General features: G+C 36.8%; 1 protein-coding gene across 2 annotated transcripts; it reads left to right on the plus strand.

Moving 5' to 3' along the window:
* The first annotated feature begins 38 nt into the window (after window positions 1-38).
* Window positions 39-23,174, plus strand: xrcc1 (X-ray repair complementing defective repair in Chinese hamster cells 1). Of its 2 annotated transcripts, none has more exons than XM_032559233.1 (17): window positions 39-523; window positions 599-691; window positions 2,383-2,490; window positions 2,624-2,782; window positions 3,162-3,236; window positions 4,475-4,598; window positions 4,817-4,923; window positions 6,432-6,594; window positions 6,665-6,905; window positions 8,760-8,876; window positions 15,588-15,669; window positions 15,763-15,862; window positions 18,945-19,002; window positions 20,229-20,359; window positions 20,631-20,721; window positions 20,844-20,919; window positions 22,146-23,174. In XM_032559233.1, exons 1-17 carry the CDS (start codon window positions 473-475, stop codon window positions 22,251-22,253), a joined length of 1,884 nt encoding a protein of 627 aa, XP_032415124.1. In that variant the 5' UTR covers window positions 39-472; the 3' UTR covers window positions 22,254-23,174. The 2 variants fall into 2 exon arrangements, with proteins under 2 accessions (XP_032415124.1, XP_032415125.1); XM_032559234.1 differs by having other exon boundaries at window positions 18,948-19,002.
* Window positions 23,175-23,736: the final 562 nt, after the last annotated feature.

Below are 23,736 nucleotides of genomic sequence, written 5' to 3' on the forward strand. Positions count from 1 at the left end.
AAGAACGTGAAGCTCTCATTGGTTAGAGACGCCTGGAGTCGGAAGTTACGACACATTGACATTTGCAGCCTTTTGGTGGGAAAATGACTGCTCACTTGCGCATATTTAACGTTAAATTCAAGTGGTCGTTATATAAATCGAGATATTTAGTGTAGCAATAAAAGTATTGTGTTAAATGTGAAGCTTAGAAGAGCGTGGGAGATTATTGCACTACAGCCTTTCACGATTTCACGATTGTTGAATGATCCGACATATGTGGGAAAGTTCACTGTCTTTTGTTTACTAGCATGCTATCTGGTTAGTCAGGAGTCGTTCTATCGCTGTTCTGCAACAAAGTGAGTTTATTGTAGTGCCACGAAAAGCAATCTGGGTGTGTTTTAGGGTTTGGCTGTACGTCGTCTTTTTTTTTTTTAAACGCCCGGTTGACGGAAATTAACAGGAAATTAATCGCATTTCGAAAAACAAGACAAGTATGCCAGAAATTCAACTCAAGCATGTAATTTCTTGCTCCACCGAGGACAACGTAAGTTGTTTTATGTCATTATGTTCGTAAAGTAAGCTGCGCTTTGCTCAACGTTTTTGTTTCAATTCAAACCAGACTCATAAAGCAGACAATCTGCTGAGCTCAGACACATACAGAAAGTGGAAAGCAGCAAAACCCGGTGAGAAGCAGACGTCCGTCATCCTCCAGGTTTGTCTTGTCTCTAATTATTCGGGTGTTTGTTTCTTTTTTTTCTTTCTGTGAGATTCTAGGATAATAAATGCTTATCATTCATCTTAAGTCACCAACCTATTCGTTGACAAATAGCTCAGCGATCAGTGTCTACTAAAAACTCCAAAATATCTTTAAATGAAAAATGATACTTTAAAAGTTTCTCCCCCATTCCTATTAGCCGTCATTTTTGACCTTACGCAAACTAAATCATCGTTTAAAATGAAGTTTCACCAAATTAGCGTAGAGATACAACCTGTTTTATTAGTAAGAAACTAAAAAACAAAACAGCATAAAGAGGGAACATTGTAATGACGGAAAACAAATAGAACAGCGAGTGAATCTGGATCAACAATAGTATTGCAATTGCATATTTTCCTAAAATGTGGCACTCTTTGCAGCTGGATTTCTGTAAATTGCTGTATGCTGGATGTGAGAAATCTTAAATCTAATCCCATAGCTTTTCTAAAATCAGCTTTGCTCCTTCTGGGAGAAATTACTCAAATCAGATTCAACCTGTGCTAGCTGCTCTACACTGGCTTCCTAGTGTATTGAATGTAGTTTAGTGAATTTCAAGCTCTTTTGCTTGCTTTAAAAACCTAGCATCACATTTCTTTTTAAATGATGCTCCACACAGTACATTAGGTTCACAAGTCAAATGTTAGACACACCTAGATCCAGTATCAACAGATGAGGTCCAGGGGCATTTCAGAGGTAGTGCCAAACCTGCAGCCCAACCTGCTTTTGCACTTTAGAGCTGCCCAAACGTGTAATTATTTTAACATTATTTTTAATTATGCAACTAGTTTTAGCTACACTGAACTTTTCTGATCCCTTTTTTGACAACTTGTCATGTTTATTTTACTCATTTTAATATTTATTTTTTATCAATATACATAATCTTATTGCAGTTCAGATTTTGCTAAATAAGTTACTTGCTAATAACACTTCTTTTACCAGTAAGTAAAAGTGTATTTTCTTAAATGTGGTATAGAGGTAAACTTTGATTTGACTTTCGTTAAATCAAAATGTATTCTTTTCACGTATTCACATAAAACGAATACGTATTCACTTTTTATATATATATATCTTCAAAAGTAAGGGTAAAAATGTTTTATATGATGCATGAACATGGACTTACTTTTGGGTTTGTCACAAAAAGATGTTTTATCATTCTTGTGTGACTGTATGATGCTTAAACATTCAGAAAACGTTTTTGTCTGAATTTGTTTTAGCTTTTTAATCTTTTGTCAGACTGTTTAAGCTGTAGTGAAACGTTTCACTCTTTTCCTCTAAAGTAGAGGCCCACAAACACAGTACTCTTGTAGAGCAGCCAATTTGAGATCCTTATTGCTGATTACGATGTTCGGCTGATGTAACACTTTTTCCAGTTATTTCGGGTATAAAATAAGGCTATGCAACAGTTTTTCTCCTGTGTCAGAAAATATTGTGTGTTTACAAACTCAAATGAGTAGTCATGCTAAATAACCAAGTGTCTTAATTTTGATTGAAAGTGTTTGATTGTAATAATTTCCAGAGTGATAAGACTCTGGGGTGAAACATCTATGTACTGTGAGGCTGACGCAGCAGTTCATTTATTGGCTCTTTACGATTGATCTTCTTTCTTCCCCTCTGAGAGCTGTCTCATATTGTATTTACTTTTTCTCCAGTTTGAAAAAGAGGAGCAGGTCCATAGTATTGATATTGGGAATGAAGGATCAGCTTTCATCGAGGTGTTGGTTGGGAATTCTTCAGCTGTCAAAGACCAGGACTATGAGGTTTTTCTCACAAATCACACTATGATAGTTTTCACTTCCTAACCATTTTAATCTTTGCTTAATAAAAAAAAATAAAAATTCTTCCTTTTTACCTTTGCATCTTTCTTTTTCTATCTCTCTCTCTTTCTCTCAGGTTCTTCTCGTCACATCCTCCTTCATGTCCCCTACTGAGAGCCGTAATGGCACCAACATGAACCGGGTTCGTTTCTTCGGACCCAACCAATTGCAGAAGAGCACCGCTCAGGAGAAGTGGGACAGGGTGAAAATTGTGTGCAGCCAGCCGTACAGCAAGGTGAGGAACTTAGTGATTTCAAATCGGCTGACATATCACTGTTAGGTGACAGCAAATTTATTGGTTGTATATTTTTTCCCATGTAGAGATGGTGATAGGGATTCGATATTCATAAAAGGAAGCGTCAGATCCACTGTGCAGTACAATAAATCCTTTCTGACGCTTACAAAATATGGCACAGCAAATTTCTGAGCCTTTAAATAAAAAGGTGTTTATTGTGGATAAACACAATAAACACATTTGATAAAGTCAACAGTACAGCCTGTGAACTGAAATATTTTTAACAGGAGTCATTTTTCTTTGTATGTTTATCTAGAATTTAAGCTGCACACAGGTTCTTTTAACAGAATGTGTATTTGTGTTGTCTTTTACACTACAGAACATTGCATATGGCCTTGCTTTTGTCAAGTTCCACTCACCACCTGATAAAACCGATCCTCCGACCTCCTCCCCTGTAAGTCATCCACTGTGGTGCTCCATTTTAATCATTGCTATACAAATAACTCTGTAAATGAGGATAAAATAACAGAACTTTGCTTTATCTATAAAAATACAGCTCTTTTTTATTTGATGTTCCCGATCTGAAGCCACATCATCACATCATCTTAAATTACACAGTATTTCTTTTTTCTAATAGCTGTGATACATCACATAGCATTTATTATTTTATAACCGAATAGTCACAGACAATCCAGTAAATGTAGGTGTAACTCACCATTATAACTGGGCAGGTTGTGTGTGTGTGTACGTGTAAGTTCTGTATGAAATTAAACATGAATTTCTTCACATTTAGATTTTTTGTGAAACATTTTGTTGTAGTTTCATTTTCTGTTGAGATTTTTTAAATTTTCTGGTAAGCTAAATTGGAAATGTGTTCATTTATGTGATACAATGGCGCCACCGAGTCTCCATGACAACCATTAAATGCCATCAGCACGCAGTTGTCAAAGTGGAATATAAAAAAAGCTTAGACTCCTTGTATTAGCATTTTGAATAAATATGTGGACTGGTTCACATTCTCACTGATAAGTATGGTGGAGGATATGTGATGCTGTGGGCCTGTTCCTCTTCTCAAGGCTCCAGGAACTTTGTTTGAGTGCAAGGAATTAAATTCTTCTTGAAATATCAGAATATTATTCAAAATCTCGTGGACTCTGGCATTAAAGGAGTGTTGGCTCTTTCTTTTTTTGGAGGGTGTGTTAATCTAATATAAACGGCCAAATCAATACAAGAATGGTTCTGTTACCCCAAAATAAACATTATCCATGGATACCTCATGGATACCCCATAAATCCGATAGATGGGCTGTGTCCTACTGGCAAAGGACGTTTGTGCATAGTAGTAACAGCAGGTCAGACAATAATTGTGCCACTAGTGACTTTAAAAAAAATCTAACACCCCAAATAAATAATAGAACTCAAATGAAAGCCCAATTGTTTTCTGAAATTTTCAGCCTGAATTAACTCTGCTGCATTAAAAGACGATATATTTTAAGGCTTTTTGCTCCTCTTAATGCCACAAGGCTGGCATGGAGGGATTTGATTTGAATCTAGGGTGAGCTCAGTTGGAAGTGTTTTAACTATGAAATCATTTGTCAGATTGAAGGCTTCCTTTGTAATTGGAAACAAAATCACTTAATTCAGTCCCTGAATTTTCTCCTTCGGCGCTGAACTCATCCTTCCTTCCTGCCAGAAACTGACGAAGCTGGGACAGTTCAGGGTGAAAGATGAGTCTCCTTCATCTGGGCCCAGCCTTCAACCTGGCAGCCTCTTCTTCAACCGAGACAATGCAACAAAGCCAAGCACTTCACTCAAAGGTAGAGCCATTTATTTAAATTTACAAGCCCTATTGATTCCTTTCAGATCTTTGGGATTTTAAAGCAGTAATGAGTGTACTCTAATTAGGTTTTATTTTAGGCTGCCTAACTTTGCTGAGGGACATGCGAGTTGAAAGACAGGCTTTTCTATTGGGGGTCCTTTATGTTAATGGCTGTCTTGTTCTTCCTCACTGTCTGCTTCTCTTTTCTATCTTTAGTCTCTCCACAGAGTGACAAGCTGAGCTATGCTGCTGCTGCTCTGCAGGCAGGAGGTAGCTCTCAATCACCAGGTCAAGCTTCCACCTCCATCTCTGCCTCACCACAGGTACTAAATATCCCCCCATCATGTTCTGCTCTGAAGGGCACCCACCAAACACCTGTTCATCAGTGAGCTGTAGCCCTTCTCTTCATTTAGACCACAAAGAGGCAGAGAAGGCTGTAGAGGAAATGAAACCAGACAGAAAAGTTTGATGCAGCTCAGGATCTGTAGGTGTTTGAAGGTTTTTATGCACTTTTAATATTCTTATTGAGTTAATTAACCATTATTTAACCCATAAAAATGGGTTATGAAGAACACATTTTTATTTGCAATATCAACCAAATAATATGTGATAAATCCAGTAAGTCTAACTTAAACTGAAGTGAATAGCTTTCATGTATTTTTCAATGTATGCACATATTTATACCTGAAAATTACTTTATATTTTATGTAAATTTAAAAAAAAAAACCTTCCTGAAAATCAGCCCAATGTTTCTTTTAACAGCAAAGATAGAGCAACCTTTTCTGCTTGAATCCACATTAGACATGCAATCAAAATACGGTGCTCTGAGTGAGGAGTTTATTTCCTCTTTTTATGCAAACAGCTGCAGAGTGTTTATACAAAAAAGCTGACTCAGAATATTGTGCCTACGTTTGTTCATCTTAACGGAGCAAAAATCCCCAAGCTAGCAGATATATAGTTTTTTTTTCTAATGATGCAAATAAATAGTTTGATGGAAAAGTTGCCTCTTCACTCTTGGTAAATACTCATTGCCTTCTTATGACCTTTCTCTGGCTCCAAAATAAAGTGAAAGTAACTTATTCTCACTTTTGCTTTACCAACATGTCTGCTTTTAATGGATAAATGCATTGTGTTTTACTGTAACCTTATCTTACAATTTAAAGAAAACTTCTAACGAAGCATCAGAAAATGTTGAGCTATTAAACGACTTGTTTCACCCAGAGATCGTTGCTATGCTCTTGTCCAGGAGAAGTGAATTCTGCAAGTCAATGACTCGATGCAATCTGCTGGGTTTCATTGGATAGAAACTTTTTAAACATCTATGAATAACTAATTGAGCATACTCTTTGATAACTGGGATCAATATGAATCTACTGTATGTATGATTGAATTGAAATGATCTTTTTGTAAAGTTCCTTTAGACGACAGTTGTTGTGAATTGAAGTGATTTCCTCAAAGTAGTGTGGCCTGGACGCGGTTTGGACGAAGGTTTCTTTTGTATTTTCAAAACCTGAAACTTTCTCTTTGTACTCTTTCTGGACTCTCTGCCAACAGACTCTCTACTCACAGATGTGTCAGTTGTCAAAATTAGGATAATCTCAATAATGGAATTTTCAATGCAATTTTCATAAAATAGACTAAGTCTGAAGGTTTGATTGACAATAATCAGTGAGTTATATGCTAAAGTAACCACTTAATACAAGTTTGTCAAAATGAACTGGTTTGTAGTAGATTCAGCTCCAGCCAAGAATCTGTTCAGTGAACCATTTAGTTTTTTGTATTAATTTTTTTTACATACTTGCTACAGTAATTTGATACTTTTGTCATCCAGCCACCAGCAAAAAGGAAGTTTGAGTTCAGCAAAGAGCGACAGTCTCCCTCTGGACCTCCCCCAGCAAAGAAAATGAGTCCTGGGGGCTCGCCTGAGACCAAAGCTGCGACCCCTAAATACAAACCGAGTCCTATCAGCACGCCAAGCCCAAGCACTGCCAAAGGTAGCAGATCATTAATAAATCTATTTATGTTATAAAACAAACAAACCTCAAAACTGAGCTCTTTCTGCAGCATCATCAGCAAAGAAATCTGCTGAGAAGAAGCAGGAGAGCCAATCCAAACCAGAACCTAAATCCAAACCGAAGACAAAATCTACGAGCCAGCAGCAGGTTCCGTTTAACCGGATCTTGGAGGGAGTTGTGTTTGTGCTGAGCGGCTTCCAGAATCCCTTCAGAGGGGAGCTGAGAGAAAAAGCGCTTGAAATGGGAGCCAAGTACCGGCCTGACTGGACACCTGACTCCACACATCTTATGTGAGTATTTCCTTTCAGGTTAATCACAAATTAGATAATTATTCAGGTTCACAATATTTTTATAGTTTATAAGCATTTATACTGCTTTATTGGATGTCACATGTTTTAGTAATGACCTTAACCAATCTGCATTATTAGCTCTGTTGTCCTCTTGACAACAATGCATAGATTTTCAATGGGATTTAGGTCCGTGAATTTGCAAAACATGAAGTTCTTTTTGTAACCTCCGAGTGGAAAGGTGTGCTGGTTTTGAACTTGAGAAACACAGTAGACCAACTCCAGCAGAGGGCATGGCCCCTCAAATCATTTCTGTTTTAACTTCACACCAATCATCTCAAGCTGGTGTTGCTCGTGAACCTTTTTCTACCATACGTTTTTCTTCCATACAACCTTTCATTTTATAAACTTAGATGCAGCAATCTGAGAACATCTACCTTCTTTAGCAATTACCTTTTCTGACTTACTTACTGTCTGAGATTGTCTTCTGGATAGTTATGAAGTCAGTAGTTTCCACATTAGTGTGGAGGTTGACATGTTTGTTAAATTTATTTTTAAAATGAACAAACAGATGCATAAAATATAAATCACTTCATGTATGTAATGAGTTTCACTTTTTGAATTCTATTTCTGAAATAAACTTTTAAATAATGTTCTAATCAACAAGACAGACCAGCCTGGTCTCTCTGGTGACTGATTTTAAACATATATCTTTACAAAAAGACCTTTAGGGACATTTTTGCATTTCCATTAAAGATTTTCAACTAAATATTGTAAGTTCCTATTATCTTTTCCACTTGAATTGATTTTGTGCTGGAAAAGCAACTTTACTCTTGTTCAAAGGCAAACAAAATATAGAGATGCACTTAAGCATGAATGGTCACCAATCTGCGGTTAACAGATCAAGCTGTAATGCCGGCACAGCTCTACTGAGATATATGGGTGAAGTTTTAACAATTTAGGACATATGGTAGCTTCATATCAAAAGATGAATCAGAAGAAAGATCACACTGCACCTTTTCTTCATTTATAGGATATGAAGGATTCCACACAGTTTGTTGTTTTGTTCAAACAAAGTGCAAGTTAATAGGAAGAATGAGTCCCATGGTAGACGTTTCAAGGACACCTGATTTGAATGGATAGGTGACGGATACACGAATAAGAAACAGGAAAATAAATCAGTTTTTGTTTAGGGGGTGTTCAGCTGGCATACTGAGGAAACCCGCTGTGAGCACAGAAACTTCAGTGATATCACATTTATAATGCCCACCGTGTCAAAGCTGTTAGGGAAGCTCCACGCTGCAGTTCTCTGGAGACGAGCACTGCTTACAGATACTGCTGTGCAAAGAGAACTTGAAGAGATAAACGAGGAACAAATGCTAAAGAGCGAAGAGATAAGTCAACAGATCAATGCACTGAGTAACTGCACAGTGTAGGATAAAAGAAAGTAGAGGAGGAATAAAGCCCTATTGTAGCTAAAATGTTCTTCATACTTTTGTTTAGGGGAATTGCCTTTAGATAAAAAATAAAATAAAAAATAAAATAAGGTGCACCTCAGCATCTTTTCTTTGTTTAATCATTTAATGCTGGTAAACACATTCAAAATGAGACAAATTATTCCTAAAGAATATTTATTTTTTGGTCTAACATACAAAGGTTTCTTTTAAATAAACTTTTCTTAATTTCCCCTCTAGATTTTTATGCGCCATGGTTCACATGGTCAGAACATCAGTTTAATGGCTTTTTGTTTGCAGCTATTAGACCAGACTGACTTGTCAGCTTTCCTGTTGTGTCATAAACATCTTTTTTGTTTGTTTTTCCGGATGCATGTTCCTGCCTCGGCCCATTATTCTACAGCTGTGCCTTCGCCAACACTCCCAAGTATAGCCAGGTGAAATCAGCAGGCGGCATCATTGTCCGGAAAGAATGGGTGATGGACTGCCATAAGAGGAAACAGAAGATCTCACATAAACGGTAAGAAAGCCATAAATGAGTTTCAGTATATTGATTCCTAAATATCACTACAGTATTTAGAATGCTCTTATATTTCTGGTAACATGATGTGCTTACCAACAATATATTGTCCAGTTGGACAGGCACTCTCTGCCCCTTAATAGCAATAAATATGACGATGTTTAAGCTCAGAGATATGAGTTTAACAGTTATATCCTTCCACTTAACTTTCCAGTAATATGCTTGAAAGCATAACTGCCGTCTTCTTTAGTAATGACTTTTTTGGATTTAGACTCTTTGTGAAGCATGTCAATAATCGTCTGCAAACATGGCCAGCACCTATCTCCCTTGACGTGGCCATGACATTTTGCATAAGAAAAATTTATGTTTGTTGATTTTATTACACATTTTGGAATGTATATATTTCAGTGTTACTGTAGGATTTATAGTATAAGCAAGTTCATGGTAATGAGCACTTGCTGTGCAGCTGAAGAAACTCATTTATGTGAGAAATGTGTGTCCATATTAGTGAACTGTGGTATGTTTATTTAATTATTCTTGCTGAGTACACAAATGATCCACAGCTAATGCAAGGTTGTTATGCACCAGTAGCTTAGATATTATGGCAAAGTTATGCAGAATCTTGTCTGTCCAGCATCCTTTCAGAGAAAGGATAATAATAAGAAAACCTCTAGCTTCAGAAGTAGGAAATGTTTTTTAGGCAGCTGTTATTGGTCTCTCAGTAGCACAGCTGTTATAATTAAAACGATGTTAATTATGAATCTGTACGAGGTTTGTAATCTATTACTGGCCGTTTAAGTGCAAAATTAAACAAAAGATCACAACTAGCACTTCACTGTGTGAAGTGAAACCATTTTCTTTCATATAGTGTGATCATTCACTGTTGAGTTGATTTAATCTTCCAAGGCATTTCAATTTAGAGTTTTGCCAAATTATAGAACTATACTTAAGGAAGCACCTTATAGCCATATAAGTGTTCACTTTTTCCTACTCCTTTTCAAACAGAAAAGTAGTAGCAAACTAATTATTTTGTTCTTGATTATGGATGCGCATGTTTTCTCTGCCCTACTGATTGCTTTAGTTTCTTGTTTTTAAAAACCTGTTTGAAATAAATAAATAAAATAAAATCAAGTAATGGTGCAGGTGAATAAATGGAAGAATCTCTGCTGCATGAGAACATGTGTGACTTTAATTTGATCTGTGCAGTTCTGCACAATGCTGGACTGAATAGCTGGGTTTAATTTTAGGCCCTGCAATGAGAAGAACATGCCAGTATATGGATCTGAAAGCTGTCAAAAAGAGACGGCAACCTAACACATGCTCCTAGCATTTAACTGTTGAAAGCCTGTTTTAGTGAGATATCGATTAAAACAACAACATATTATATTTCTAGACACTTGAAATGTCTGCATTTGCATCTTGTGCCAGTATTATGCAGTTCTAACTGAAATATAGAACAAAGCTGTGAAAAATCCCAAAACTCACGTCAACATCAAATATATTAAACTGCACCAAGTTTCATTTCAGACCTGCAGAGATGCTGAAACTCGTCCAAACGAGCAGCTGGTAGGAATTAAGTAGCACAGAACATGTGACTACAGTATGATTCCATGTCTGATGAGAACTCTCTTTTGGGCTGTGTCTGTTTGCCTGCGTTGTACAGACTGTTCTCAGCAATCTCACTGATTGAAACATCCAAAAATACTCCCACCACAGCAGGGAAGACCACTTGCTACACTGTAACCTTGAGTAGAAGATCCCTGCTGTGATCACAAATTCTGCCCACTGAGCTCCTGCAGCTCTCTAATTATATGGCTCATTATGGGGGTTTTATAGAACATCAAGGTCCTCTGTCATGGTTCCTGATAAATCTGTTTGTACTGAATAATGTAGGGCTAAAGACATTGGGAGATCCTAATTTAATTGGGATCTTACTGTATTATCTGTGTGGAGTTTTGATTTCTCATTAAGAAATTCCCACATACATACTGCCCCCCACTGTCTCCTCTATGTTAGCTTTTATGAATAATAAAATTCTGAGACATCAAAGTGAAAAGTTCACTTATTTCAGTACTTTAATTTACTAAAGGAAACATATTATTTAGATGAATTACAAACAGAATGTTTTCAAACCTTTATTTCTGTTAATTATAATTATTTTCTGCTTAGAACTGATTCATATCAGTTTTGTGGGGAAGGGATCTGTAACCTTTGAATTTGGCAGTAAAAATTTGCTCTAATTCATAAAAATAAAAAAAAATCTGCGGTGTCGGATCAAATATGTGCCATTCTTGAATTACAGTTGGGGGGCTCACAACATAAGTCCATGTACGACACTTCGTCTTGATGCTTCCTACCTGAAAATCAGCTGTAAGATGCATTTAGATCAGACCATTTAACGCCTTATAAGTTAATAAGATTTTACATTTATCCTTCTACTAAGCTTGATAACAATGCTTGTTTAAGTTCAAACTCGGCCTCAGAATGTGACTGCAATATGCTTTAAGTGATTTAGAACCTGGTATGTTTGTTTATATCACATGATCTGTACATAGTGTACATACAGACCCATTCATTAAATTAGAATATTACTGAAAAGCCCATTTACTTTAGGAACTTTATCACTAATGTAATTAATCTACATTATGTAGATTAATTACACCCAGGTAATTGAAAGCCTTTATTTATGTTAATTATGATTATTTTCCACTAATGATAAAAACATCACATTTAAGATTAGAATATTAAAAAGCTTTTAATACAGGAATGTGCTATTAATAAAAACTATGTTTAATACCTTCTTACAGGCAGTTTTTTTTTCAAAAGGTACTTTTAATCTGACAATCCTTGTTGAAGTATAGATTTTAATTTACTGAATTCAGCTCCAGTGGTGTCATAGGTGAAATATTAGAGTGAATGAAGAATTAATATATAGTATTTTTCAAAGTTTTCAACTTTGTTACATCTTAAATGTTTAGTTTCTAAAATAATTGTACCATTTTATGAAAGTGATTGTCTTTCCGTTTCAGCTTTGCGTTCAAATATAAGATAGGAAAATTCACAATAATAAAAATAAATACGTTCTCTTTAGCCTGTAATTGATGCCTTTTTCTAGTTCAAATTAAAAGATAAGAGATCATCACACTGCTCGCCATGGAAAGAGCAATTTGATAACTTTTCTTACATAACTTTTCAAACAAAGATGTATGAAATAAAATGCCATTTCAATAAATGAAGCTGAGTAAATTAAATATTGCTATGCAGCTAAGTTTTTATCTTTGAGCTTTATTTAAAAAGAAAAATTCAAGGAGAATAAAAGTAAAAACTTCACTGCAACCTGCCATTCTCATTCATGTTCGCCTTTCTCTGTAAATTTCCTATTGTGCCGGTGAGAACTCGCCCTGGGCTCCCCTGCCCAGCACCGCTATTGTGCTGCATGTTGAGTGTGCAGCTTTGATGATGTATTCTTTATTTAAAAGCTGCATCTGCTATGGGTAATTAAAAGAACCACTTACTTTGATGATGACAAGCACCCGTACAAATCTGCAGACTCACGCTTTAACTGTTGTTGCTGAGCATCTGGAGGTAAAACGTGCAGCTTCGCTCGGCTCCTGACATGCATGCAGGCTGTGGAGTGTTTGTAACAATCAGATTGGGACATCAGCTAAGAACCCCAGCCGACACTGAATATATAGTCATTTAACATTATGAATCAGTGAGCAACAAAGGACACATAAAACAAGAAAATGAGAAATACTCAACCACCTCTGACACTGGCTAACAATATAACCAAATTAGCAAGCAGATTTTAAACCACTAAAAAGAGGATAATTGGGTCCAAAATATTAATGCAATCAGGTTTTAGTATTTTTTTTAAAAAAAGATATGGAAATAAGTCTGAAAATAAAATCTTGCATAAATAATCTACAGCTCATAAAAGTACCTGCTACATAAAGGAATTATTTTACTTTCAAAGTGATGCTCCTACATAATGCAATTTGAGCCAGAAGTTTAGAACTACATTGTCATCAGTTGTGGTTGCAGTAAATAATAATACTAGAGCGGCTGCATTAGTGAGGATTGTGAATTATGCTGGTGATTTGATATATATTAGAAATATATTTGAGGTCAACATGTAAAATCTATGAAAACTCGTCCTCCAACTTCAGAAGTTTTGTTTTTAACCTGAAATGTTCTGATCAACTGGAGCTCTAATTGATATTTGTAGTAGTTTTTCTGCTCCAAGTAAACATTTTAAGTAAACATTTGTAAATACATAAACAAATTTATTTAAAATACACTGCATGGCTTAAAAAAAGACAAAGCCTCCAAATTTTAAGCTCACACCATAGATGGATTGATCATTATTTGGACTCATAATGTTAATGAGCCTGAGCCTGACCACCTGCAGCCCAGATCATAGCGCTGCCCCACAGGCTGCTACTGTAGACACTAGGTATGGTGGCTGCATCACTTCATCTGCCTGCAGAAATCTTTTTAAAACAAGCTCTTAAAGCAGATTTTGTTTGACCTCCACATCTCAGCCCTCTTACTTTACAAGGATGGTGTAAACAAAGTCATGGGGTAGTCATTTCTACACCATGACTTTTTCCATTTATTTTATCGGATGTGTCCTTTAAAGTTAGCTGGCTAAAAAGCCCATGCGGGCAACCCTTAACAGAATCTGTTCATCCATAATGTTAAAACCAAAATAATGTGTGATTTAGCACACAAATCATTTCTCCCATCTAAGAAGAGGCAGGAATAACTCAAACATATGGATCAGTTTTCTTTTTTTTGTGATAGCTGCTCTTACTGTCACAACTTCATTTACTTCCTTTTCCCATAGTCTCATTTGTCATTTTCCAATTTCCTGGCCTAAGCAGAGGTCAGTGAAATGTCCTCCTTCATTGTGTGGTAAAATGATTTCACCTTATCTACAGTATATCACTTCTGTGCTTCAGATACCCCCCCCCCCCCCCCCCAGATAATTTTTAGCTGACTTTATAGTGGCTTGAGAGGATTGTCTGGGAAAGGTTGGCAGATGATTTACTCCTAGTCTGCAAGTCATTTTTTTTAATGCAGTTGTTTCAGAACAGCTGGGATAGTTTCTTCTGGTTCTTCTGGAGTGTCTCAAAAAATTTAGTATGAATAAAATATTCTTTTAATTCTGTAATTCATTTAATTTATGATGTCTGTTAAAGAAGCGGAGATCTTTTGGAGTTGATAAATCTATTCCAACAGCTTTAAAGAAAACGTTTCACTTTTTCATTTACCTCTATGCGAAGTTTGGACTTATGTATAGAAAGTCACCAAAGTCGGTTCCAAAATTATTGTCTGTCTTGTCAGAAATCTGTCTTTGGTGATTTGAAGGATCCTTCCTTAATTTATGCTCTCAGTTTTTCAGTTGCCTGAGATCCAGGAAAAACACATTTGTCCCAAGAGCTGTGCATTTCCTGAACTCAGATCCGTTCGTACCTAAAACTGTTGTAATTCTTTTTTAGCACTTGCCTGCTTATTGCACTTTTTATATTGTTTTTATGTGGTTTTGTGTCTGTGTTTTTATGTATTACTGCTGCTGCTCTCTATACCTCTTTAATTGCCCCATGGGGATGAATAAAGTTATATTGAATGTAATTGTGTTATATTGTGCAGCCCTAAGTATTTATATCTCAACAGCAAGGTTTTATTGAAAAAGTTGCTTCTGGCTGACATCAACTGTTTTGGGATTAATACGACTCAGTGTTAGTTTCCTAATGACTTAAACATCTTACCACCACAAACGTCTTATCCCTCCTGCCATGAAAAGTGAAATATGAGAGACATAGAGAACCCTACTACTCTCTGGGACTGATAAATGTCAAATAATTAGTTAGCATTTAGATATAATATGTTGCACAGTTCTTTCTGGGATCTTTATTTTTAAAAGAAATCCAAAGTTATTTGCTCAGGTCAGATGTTACTAACGTTGTATCTGGTTAGTACAGATACCAGATACAACACGAAGAAATGCAACACTGCAGCATGTGTGGTGGCTCTTTCAGCAGTCGCCAACTCCTTGTGAATCTTCTCAAACTCTTAAACTCACTATATTCTACAGGCTGTGATTATCAGTGTTGCTTGTGAATCTTATATACCAGTATGTTTCCCCTTCAACTCAACCTCAAATTAATTTGTTGCGTTAGAATCATTTATTGGAACTGTATGCCTTTAGCCTTTTTTTATTGGTCTTATGCTATATTTTGATTTACAAAGTAACTAAAGTTTGAGTTTTTAATTAGCTTTAGACTACAAATGTTGTAGTCTAAATGTTGGGAAGCTGTAGATCAAATAAAAATGTGATTTGATCATTGCACGATGCAAAACCAACAATACTTCTAATTATGAGGCCATTTTGTGTTTGTTGATTTCTTTGTTTCAGACAGATTCCTCCCTCTCAGGAGGAGTAAATCTGTCCTAGGACTGCTAGATTTAAAAGTACGTTACTCAGAGGTGCTGGTGATGTTTTAAACATTAGGACAAGGGCTCATTCATCTGGAGAAAAAAAATGTCTGAAACTTGCTCTTTGTTGCAGAGGCTAGCAGGTAAGGGCCTCACTACACTTTGAATCACGTTGTAAAACAGATGGGGAAACAAGATATATTACCCAGTTGTTCTTTCCCCTCTGGCATTTCATCATCCTGACACATTTTGTTTCTTGCTTTCCATCAGCTACTTGATGGATGGGGCGGAGTCCAGCTCCGAGAGCGAAACGGACGGTGACGACCAGAGTGAGGAGGAAATCGAAACTAAGGTCAATTTGTCTTATGAGTGAGCCAATAAATATAATCGTGGGATTAAAGAAATATGTGAAGTTTACAAATCTAGAGTCCGGCTGTTCTTGCAGATTCCACAGAAGCAGGCGAAACAAGTCACTCCGATAAAGACACCAGAAAAAAAGGATGAGGATGATGAATATGGAGGCTCAACTGACGAGGATGAACCAGGTAATAAGTCAAAATTTGTCAAGGAAAATCAAATGGTAAAAGCTTATTTTATTTGATCTGCCCTGTTGTCTTTCTTTGTACCTTTATTTGGATGTCCCTTTAATTTGATATTTGGGTAGAGAGGTTTTTATTTAATTTGCTGGAAAATCTAAAATAGGGTTTTAGCTGATTTGTGACCAAAGTTCACCTAAGACTAATAATGGAATGAGGAGATTTAATTATAGAGGTGGAAGTTTAATGGAAAGGGGGATACAGAGGAAATTGGGTACATAAAATATCTAATTGGGAAGTTAGTTGAATAAAGAGAAAGTCCACAAGCATCTTAACATTTTCTTAACTTTAAATTATTTTGGGAGTTGTAGAAAAAGGTTGAGATATGTTTATAAAAACAGTTAGAGTAAACTTATGTGAATGATTGATTGACGCTAAATGTAACAACAGAAAACGGAGGTAATATGTAAAATTTCCTTTTTTTAGCTTTCATCTTATGTTATTTCCTCATCAATTGCATACATGGAGTGTTTTGTTTTCCTTTCATGCATGTTTGAGAAATCCTTGAATTTCCCTTGGCAGCCATTTGATGGTGCCTAAATGCTTGCTCTCACAAAGCTCCGCCTATTTCCACAAAGCTCCTCCTTGCAGCTGCAGCTTCCAGCTGAGCTTCTGCCTCACAAAGCACCCTTCCCTCACACAGCTTCATCCGCTTTAAATAAAAGTAAAAACTGAAGGTAAAGCATTTACTATCCAAAGAACTTTGAAGTTCCTTCTAGCTGCATGCACTATATTCATTCATGATTTACACACAAGAACAATCCTGCAGGCTTCATATTTTCCATTTTTCCACATTATTTTTGCATCAGATTGCTTTGAATATCTTTCTTTTTATCTTTCTCTTCTACGACTGCATGAGGCTCTCTTCTCATTATGGCTTAGTTTAAATTTTCCTTCTAAATGTGCCAGTGTTGCAGACCAATTCATACCTCAGTAGAGTATTCGTATAAAGTTCCTGTCAGCCTGTAGAATGCATGGCTGATGGATTCCCTACTTGTTTGCCAAAATAAAGTGATTTATTTGCTCCTTTTCCCATTCTCTAACTCTCCTCTTACTCCTAAACAACAAATAAAAACATGAATTTATTATTTACATGATTCTCCACTGTACATAGTTTTTTTGTTTTACTTTACAAATATTTATCTTGTATATATATTTTTTTTGCATGATGCCTGTAATAGCCTTCTAATTTACTGAAGGGTCGGTACTGACAGCAATGCATTGTGTCAATCAAAACTCCAGTTTCTAACATCAAAGCCTATGCTAATTTGGTCCATTCACTGAGCTCAGCAATTGCTGATCCTCATTATTTATTAACTAACCCCCAAAAGTGCAAAAGCAGAAATGAAACCTTCCGGCAGAATATAAATCCTTCTCATTTTTTCTTTTACTTTGTTTTATTTTACTGCTGAAGTTGTGTCACCTGTCACACACTACTTCATAGCTCAATTTTATTTCAATAGCACAAAAAGACACAATATTCCAGCATCACCTTGATGTGTATTTGATACTGCAGATTACACTCTTTTTTTTCCCCTCAAAGACAGACTGCCACTGATTTTTGGACATGTCAAAAAATGATGTTGCATCATTGTCAATGGTACAGCATTCTCCATGTTTAGCTCTCGTGCATTACTGCTACAGAACTGAAGTAGCAGTGACTCAAATAGTATAACTTAAACTCACACTACCCAATGCAGACTTCACTGATGTCAGCATGCTGGATGCTTGAAACTTAAAATATGACCTACTTTCTTTTTTATTTCTCTGAGTATCTGACCAGAGCATTTAGTTGTTATTCCCAGAAATAATCATATTCTTTTCATGTTTTGTAATTTTGTTGTGCTCTGGCACAATAACAATAAAAGCTTTCTGATCCTGATACCCTTGATCCAATAGCAAAACATGGATATTTTTTTCTACTGAAGCCTTAGGAACCTGAAAACATAAATCTAAACTGTGGAAGTTGAAGGTAACTCATTTAAGCTGTTAAGTAAGTTAAATACCAAGGGTGTCAAATAAATTATAAGTCATGCGTTGAACTGTAGTATATAGTAAGTTGAAATGACCATTTTGGTCCAACACAGAATTGAAATTTGAAAGAAGAAAATGGGAAGACATTTTAGTCATTGAGCTCTGACATCTAATCCAATAAGAAAACACATATTGAATGACAGAACCATAAATCTCCTTGGCATAAACGAGTAAGAACATCTCTGTGTGGAACAAATTCAAGAGCCGATATTAAGTGATTTATTTGAAGTGATTGATTTTATTCCCTCAAACTACCGGAGCCTGAAAGAGGGCAACAGCACAGCAGAAGTGGACTAAATGAATATAGAGGGAGCTACGGGACAAAATGAGAGTCATAGGATTAGACAAAGGGGCTAACTATTATAATCTACTTGGGAAATGGATGAGTTTACATTATCACTGCGAAAAGGGCAAGAGTAAGAAGCCATGCAGCTTGGGTGGAAAGTGAGAATGGAGTGGAGCAGTAATGACTGCAAAGGGACTTGTGCATGATTCTCATTTCTATGTTAATGTGAGACCCAGAGTAAAGTGGTGAGGTGCATCATTAAGGAGAGACAACAACCTCTGACCCACCAACACACCACGTTACATGCGGACTGCATTTTAAACAGAGCTGCCCCCCCAACTAGAACCCTCAACAACACAGCCTGGCAAGAACCGGGCTGTGTTGCCAGCAAGCTTACATGGAATGAAATGCTTATGTATATTTCATAGAAATGTGGACTCACCTGGCATTTTAATGAGACATTAAACTCCTCTGCACAGATGGCAAGGAATTTAAAGCAGATTTAACTCTTGCACATATTAAAGTTAATTAGTTTTAAGATTAGGGCCACAGAGCAGTCAGCACATCTCGCCCTTGCTGAATTTATATGTTGAGTTGCAAAAACAAATATTTAACTTAAAAATATAATTCCCTGCAAGACTTTTCTTTCATTAAAGTAAATCTGGCATTCCAGGGAAACCACTGATGATTAACTTGTAACTTTTTTTTTAGCAGGAGAAGATGAAGGTGATGATGAATCAGGAGTAGATACAGAAGACGAGCTGCAGAGGTAACTGGAAGCAATACCACAGACTGTGATTGTAGTTCTTAGATTAGTGCCATAAATGTACTTTTATCTCATGTTCTAAGTGCCCTTTCCAACTTTAAGCCATGTTCTATGAATTAATTTCTAAATACACTTATACAATACTGCATACATGTATTTTAGTGTTAAAAAGTAAACAACCGTGTCTTCAAAGAGGAGTGTTGCTTTAAAAAAAAAAAGGAAAAAAAGCTGGATGTGAGTCGAAACCACTGCTCCTTTTATAGAACCTACGTCTGGCCAGCAGTAGTTGCTGTTATGTTTTGCAGTAGTTATTCGTAATAGTAATCCAGTTTTATAATTGGCTATTTCCTATGTAAAGCTGATGAGATGTCTGATGAAAGAATAACACAGATGTGCTGTGAATGTCAAAACATTTTAAAGCACATCTATCATTATAACAGCCAGACTCTCCTAAAACGTTTCAAACTGGCTGGCATTAGAGATGTAGAGGAAAATTGGCTTTCTGTAATAGTTTTTTTTTGTTTCTTTGTTTTGATTTTCAGCTTGGCTTGCCCTGATCAGTGTTTATCTGTTCTGAAACTATAAAGGAAAAAAAAAATCAGTGTGTTGGTTTAAATATTTACAGATTACGCCAACACTCTTTGGTGTGGAAGTTGTTTTTGAAGGAAAAGTACTCAAAGTTGGATATTTTATTACCAGTAACATTAAGGAAGCACATAATGTGTAGGAATCAGTATTCTCTATCACATATTGGGACACTACTACAGTTTGTTCAAGGTGCTAGAGCTACGGAAACTTGAGCAAATCAAAGGGTGACTGAGCACATTTTATCAAAGTTCCTCTTTTTTACCCTTTTGGTCTTTGATTGTCTGTCCTGGAACAAGTCTGGCTGACATGCTGGGACGTTGCCTGTTGGCACAGTACTAGTTCTTGTTTAGGAGTGAATTCATTCATTCATAGGTCAAATCTGAGAGGCTTCCTATCAATTCAGCCTTTTTCTGCACTTACTAAAAAAGCTTTGGAAATGACCAGGTGCTGGACTGAAAAACAAGCAGGTAATGTCATTGAAAAGTCTTCACAGATTTTGCTGTTAAAAAGTTTCTTTGGGGGAAATCTACAGAGAATGTGGGTTGGTACAGGACTCTAGCTGTGAATAAAAACTAACCGGATTTTCTATTGTGTGATGAGCACTAAAAGATGCGGCCTACATTGTGTTCTCCTTGTCAAAGGGTGGAGAGCAAACAGAAGAAAGCTGCTGCAAAAGAATCACCAGTAAAAGAAGAGGACCCATATGGGGGGTCAACGGATGAAAACACAGATGCTGAAGCAGAAGAGGATCATCCCATCCCTGAGCTGCCAGGTACGTTTGCCTTTGCTCTTATCTAGGCATCTTCCTGTCTCTGTTACTCATGCTCCGCTTGCGAGAACACATCTGTCTCTGATGGTCTGATGCATGGGACGCTGCAGCTGCTCACAAAATTGATGGCCAAACACAAACACCAAAAGTGTCTTCTGTTGCTTTTGTGCTTGCTCCCCTTTGACAAAAGACATCTATAAATTCCTGTTCTCCTTATTGTCTAGTCTGGCACCTGCCTTTTTTGATTTTCTTTTCATGTTTTATTTCTTTCCAGATTTTCTTCACGGAAAGCACTTTTTCCTTTATGGAAAATTCCCAAACAACGAGAGGCGACTACTTTTACGGTACATCGTTGCCTTTAACGGGTAGGGGCAGACTTTTTTGTGTGCCACAAGTCATTTTAAAAACTGAACGTTTTACTCCAGAAACCTGGCATAGATGTTTCTTTAGTTTATAAGTGCATACCTCACTGCTGTGCTTTCTTCAGAGTGATCGAGGAGTACATGTCAGATAAAGTGCAGTTTGTCGTGACGAGTGGCGGATGGCACGAGTCCTTTGAGGATGTAAGTTCCCTCCGTTTGAAATGTAATTTAATAAAGATGTCCAACATAACATTTAACATTTGAATGAATGGATGCACTTGCCATTATGTGCAACTTCCAAAAGACGGTACCCTGACAAATTGCTGGAGGAAATTTTGCTAGTTGTTGCTAAGTTACACAGAGGGCACTTCAAAAATGCCTTTTAAAAGCCTCAGACCTCCCTAAAGATGCAATCCTAGAGTTCAATGCTGTTATTATCATTTTGAAAGGTAGAATAAAACCATCAAGTAAATTGGGGCAAATTAGTTTTGCCTACCTAGAGAGCCCTTAAAACATGTATAAAATTGTTTAGCTGAGTTGGATTTCAGTAGATTTGCTGAAATCAAGCTTTTACCGACTGATGCCGATTTGTGGTTTTCTTTGAAGTCTGTCCTTCACATTCGTCCATTTCAAGTTATCTTTCAGTAGACTGTAACAAATTAAAATCCTCTGTGTCCACTTTTTTTTAAACTGAACTATGACATGCAGCAATCAGATGAAACAAATGTCCTGGAGGTGTTAGACTGGAATACTTAAGATTGCAGGCCCAGGCGTATTCCTGTAATAATCATGGTCTGGTATAAGACTCACACACCTTGAGTATAATATACTACTATATCAAAACGCGTACGCAAAAATTTGTAACGCGATATAAAAGCTTTTATTTCTACATAAAAATATTACTTCTTCCTGTTGCTACTAAATTGATGCATTTTTACAGGTAATATTTCTAATTTTTGACTTAAGCAAAAGTGTTGAAGTGTTTCTTATTGGAGTAACACCAACCAATTAGCCTAATAACGGACAGTTTACCCTTGATGTGACCCGCAGTTTAACCTGCCTGCAGATCAGGCAGGGTAAAAATTGTAGATTATCTTTATTAAACATGTCAAAGCTAAAGCCAACAGTTAGAAAGCAAGACATTCTCTGTTCACAGAAAATCAAGTTCTATGTAGTACATGGATATGAATGCCTTTTTCTCTTACTTGTCATTTTTAGTAAGTTTTCTCTCATAGACTGTTGATGATTTTACATACTGTAATGGTGTGAGTTCTGGTCAAGGAAGAATTGCCTGATTTCAATTACTGTCTAAATTCAGGCGATTTAAAACTTTTTTAAAAATCTTTTTAGCATCATAATCATCATTGGTACAAAGATTTACACATGTTTCTGTTTGATTTGTTTTTTGTTGCTCACATCGATCACAGGCGCTGATGGAGAATTGCAACCTGAACTTTGTGAAGCCTGCATGGATTTATGCGATCAATGAACGTCAGAAAATGCTGCCCTACCAACCGTACACTGTTGTGCCCTGAAAAATACTCTATAAGCGCACACTGAGGAGTCTGGCACACTCTCTTCCAGTCCTGATGAAAATGCAAATGGGAAAAGCCATAGATCTTTTTCTGATTAGCCACTTCAAATGAGCAATAAACCATTAAGTGTTCACTTATGTTTTTTACACTGACTTATGTGATGGTCATAAAATAACTTTAGATATTTTCTCCAGAGAGCTGGGACTAAAATGCTTATTAAATCATCTCCCTTGAGTTAAGCGATAGATTAGTTATAGATTCATTTTTATTATTTGCCCTTTCTCCTATGAGTTGTTCGTCACAGTCAGGCGAGAAAAGTCATCCTTCATATGAAGCTCATCTCCTGGACATTAAGAAAAGAAGCAAAGTCCCTGATTCAGGCCTTGTTGGAGTTTCTCGATCCAAATGCAGCTGCTGTTTGCCTCTGCTCTTCACTGCAACCGCAGGCTACAGGACTGGAATGAGTAATGATGCTGTCCTGACTGCCAGTGGCACTGATAAGAGACTCAATGTTGCAGACTGTTAGACTTTATGAGATCAACCCAAAGTCAAGTGAAAGGTTGAGGTTACTTAATGCTGCAGTCAAGAATTGGAAAAAGTTACATCAGGAATACAGGAGTCTAATAAAAATGAAGACCTGAGTAGGGGTGGGTTTGTTTTCTGTTTTATTTTCTGTTCAATGACTGCTTTCTGTGTGTTTGGAAAAAGATGAGCTTGTGTATTAAAAAGGACAGTCCAGATTTTATATCATATCATTGTTGTTATTTTTAAAATGCCAGTCTTAATTTATGCAGTTTTCTATGGCATCTTGGGTTCTCGTCTGTCTACAGCGGCTTCTTTGACTCTCTGTCTTAAGCTATTTTTCCTGTTGCTGTGGTACATAATTATTTTGTCCGAATAAAAAGGGTTTTTAATTAAAAACATGTCTGTCATTGCTTATTAATCCGACTTGCTTTGCACTCGGCCGCCCTCATTTCTCCCCGACTCCGACTCTGCTTGCTGCTTGAGCGACTCTTCTTTTTCATCCCCTCTCTGATCTCGAGTTCTCTTTCCACTTTAATTTATTGCTCCTCCTTTTTTCAAGCCCAGAGCCACTGGGTCTCCCGCACTTCAGTCAAGGGGATTAGAAGGACGGTATGTGGACGAGAGATGGGGAAGTAGCAATGGTTACAGGGGAGACTGAATACAGGAAAGATGAAAAGGTCTGAGTTCTCAGCAAGGACGCATTTTTAAAGCAGCCAAGTATTGGATTGTCTGTTGTACTTCTAGGTTGAGGGCCTTTCACAGGCGTACAACCTGTATGTTGTTGTATGTTGGAGTTGTTTCCTGTAGCCTTGTGTGTACCGATTTGCTTTTCATGACGCGGTGAGTTTAGGGTGAAACTCATTAATGTCATATAGTAAGAACATGTATTGCCTGTAAAGATGTCAGCCCATTGCAGTGCCCTTTTTTTTTTAGTAGGCTCCATTTCCATCATCTCGGT

The sequence above is a fragment of the Xiphophorus hellerii genome, chromosome 3, assembly GCF_003331165.1.
Source record: "Xiphophorus hellerii strain 12219 chromosome 3, Xiphophorus_hellerii-4.1, whole genome shotgun sequence".
Classification (NCBI taxonomy): Eukaryota; Metazoa; Chordata; class Actinopteri; order Cyprinodontiformes; family Poeciliidae; genus Xiphophorus; species Xiphophorus hellerii.

Bases quoted from the DNA above. Each gene is read 5' to 3' on its own strand.
- xrcc1 (XM_032559233.1), top strand. From the start codon at position 473: ATGCCAGAAATTCAACTCAAGCATGTAATTTCTTGCTCCACCGAGGAC. The intron at 2,491-2,623 runs GTTTTTCTCACA...TCTTTCTCTCAG, and splicing joins TCAAAGACCAGGACTATGAG to GTTCTTCTCGTCACATCCTC. The intron at 4,599-4,816 runs GTAGAGCCATTT...TTCTATCTTTAG, and splicing joins GCCAAGCACTTCACTCAAAG to TCTCTCCACAGAGTGACAAG.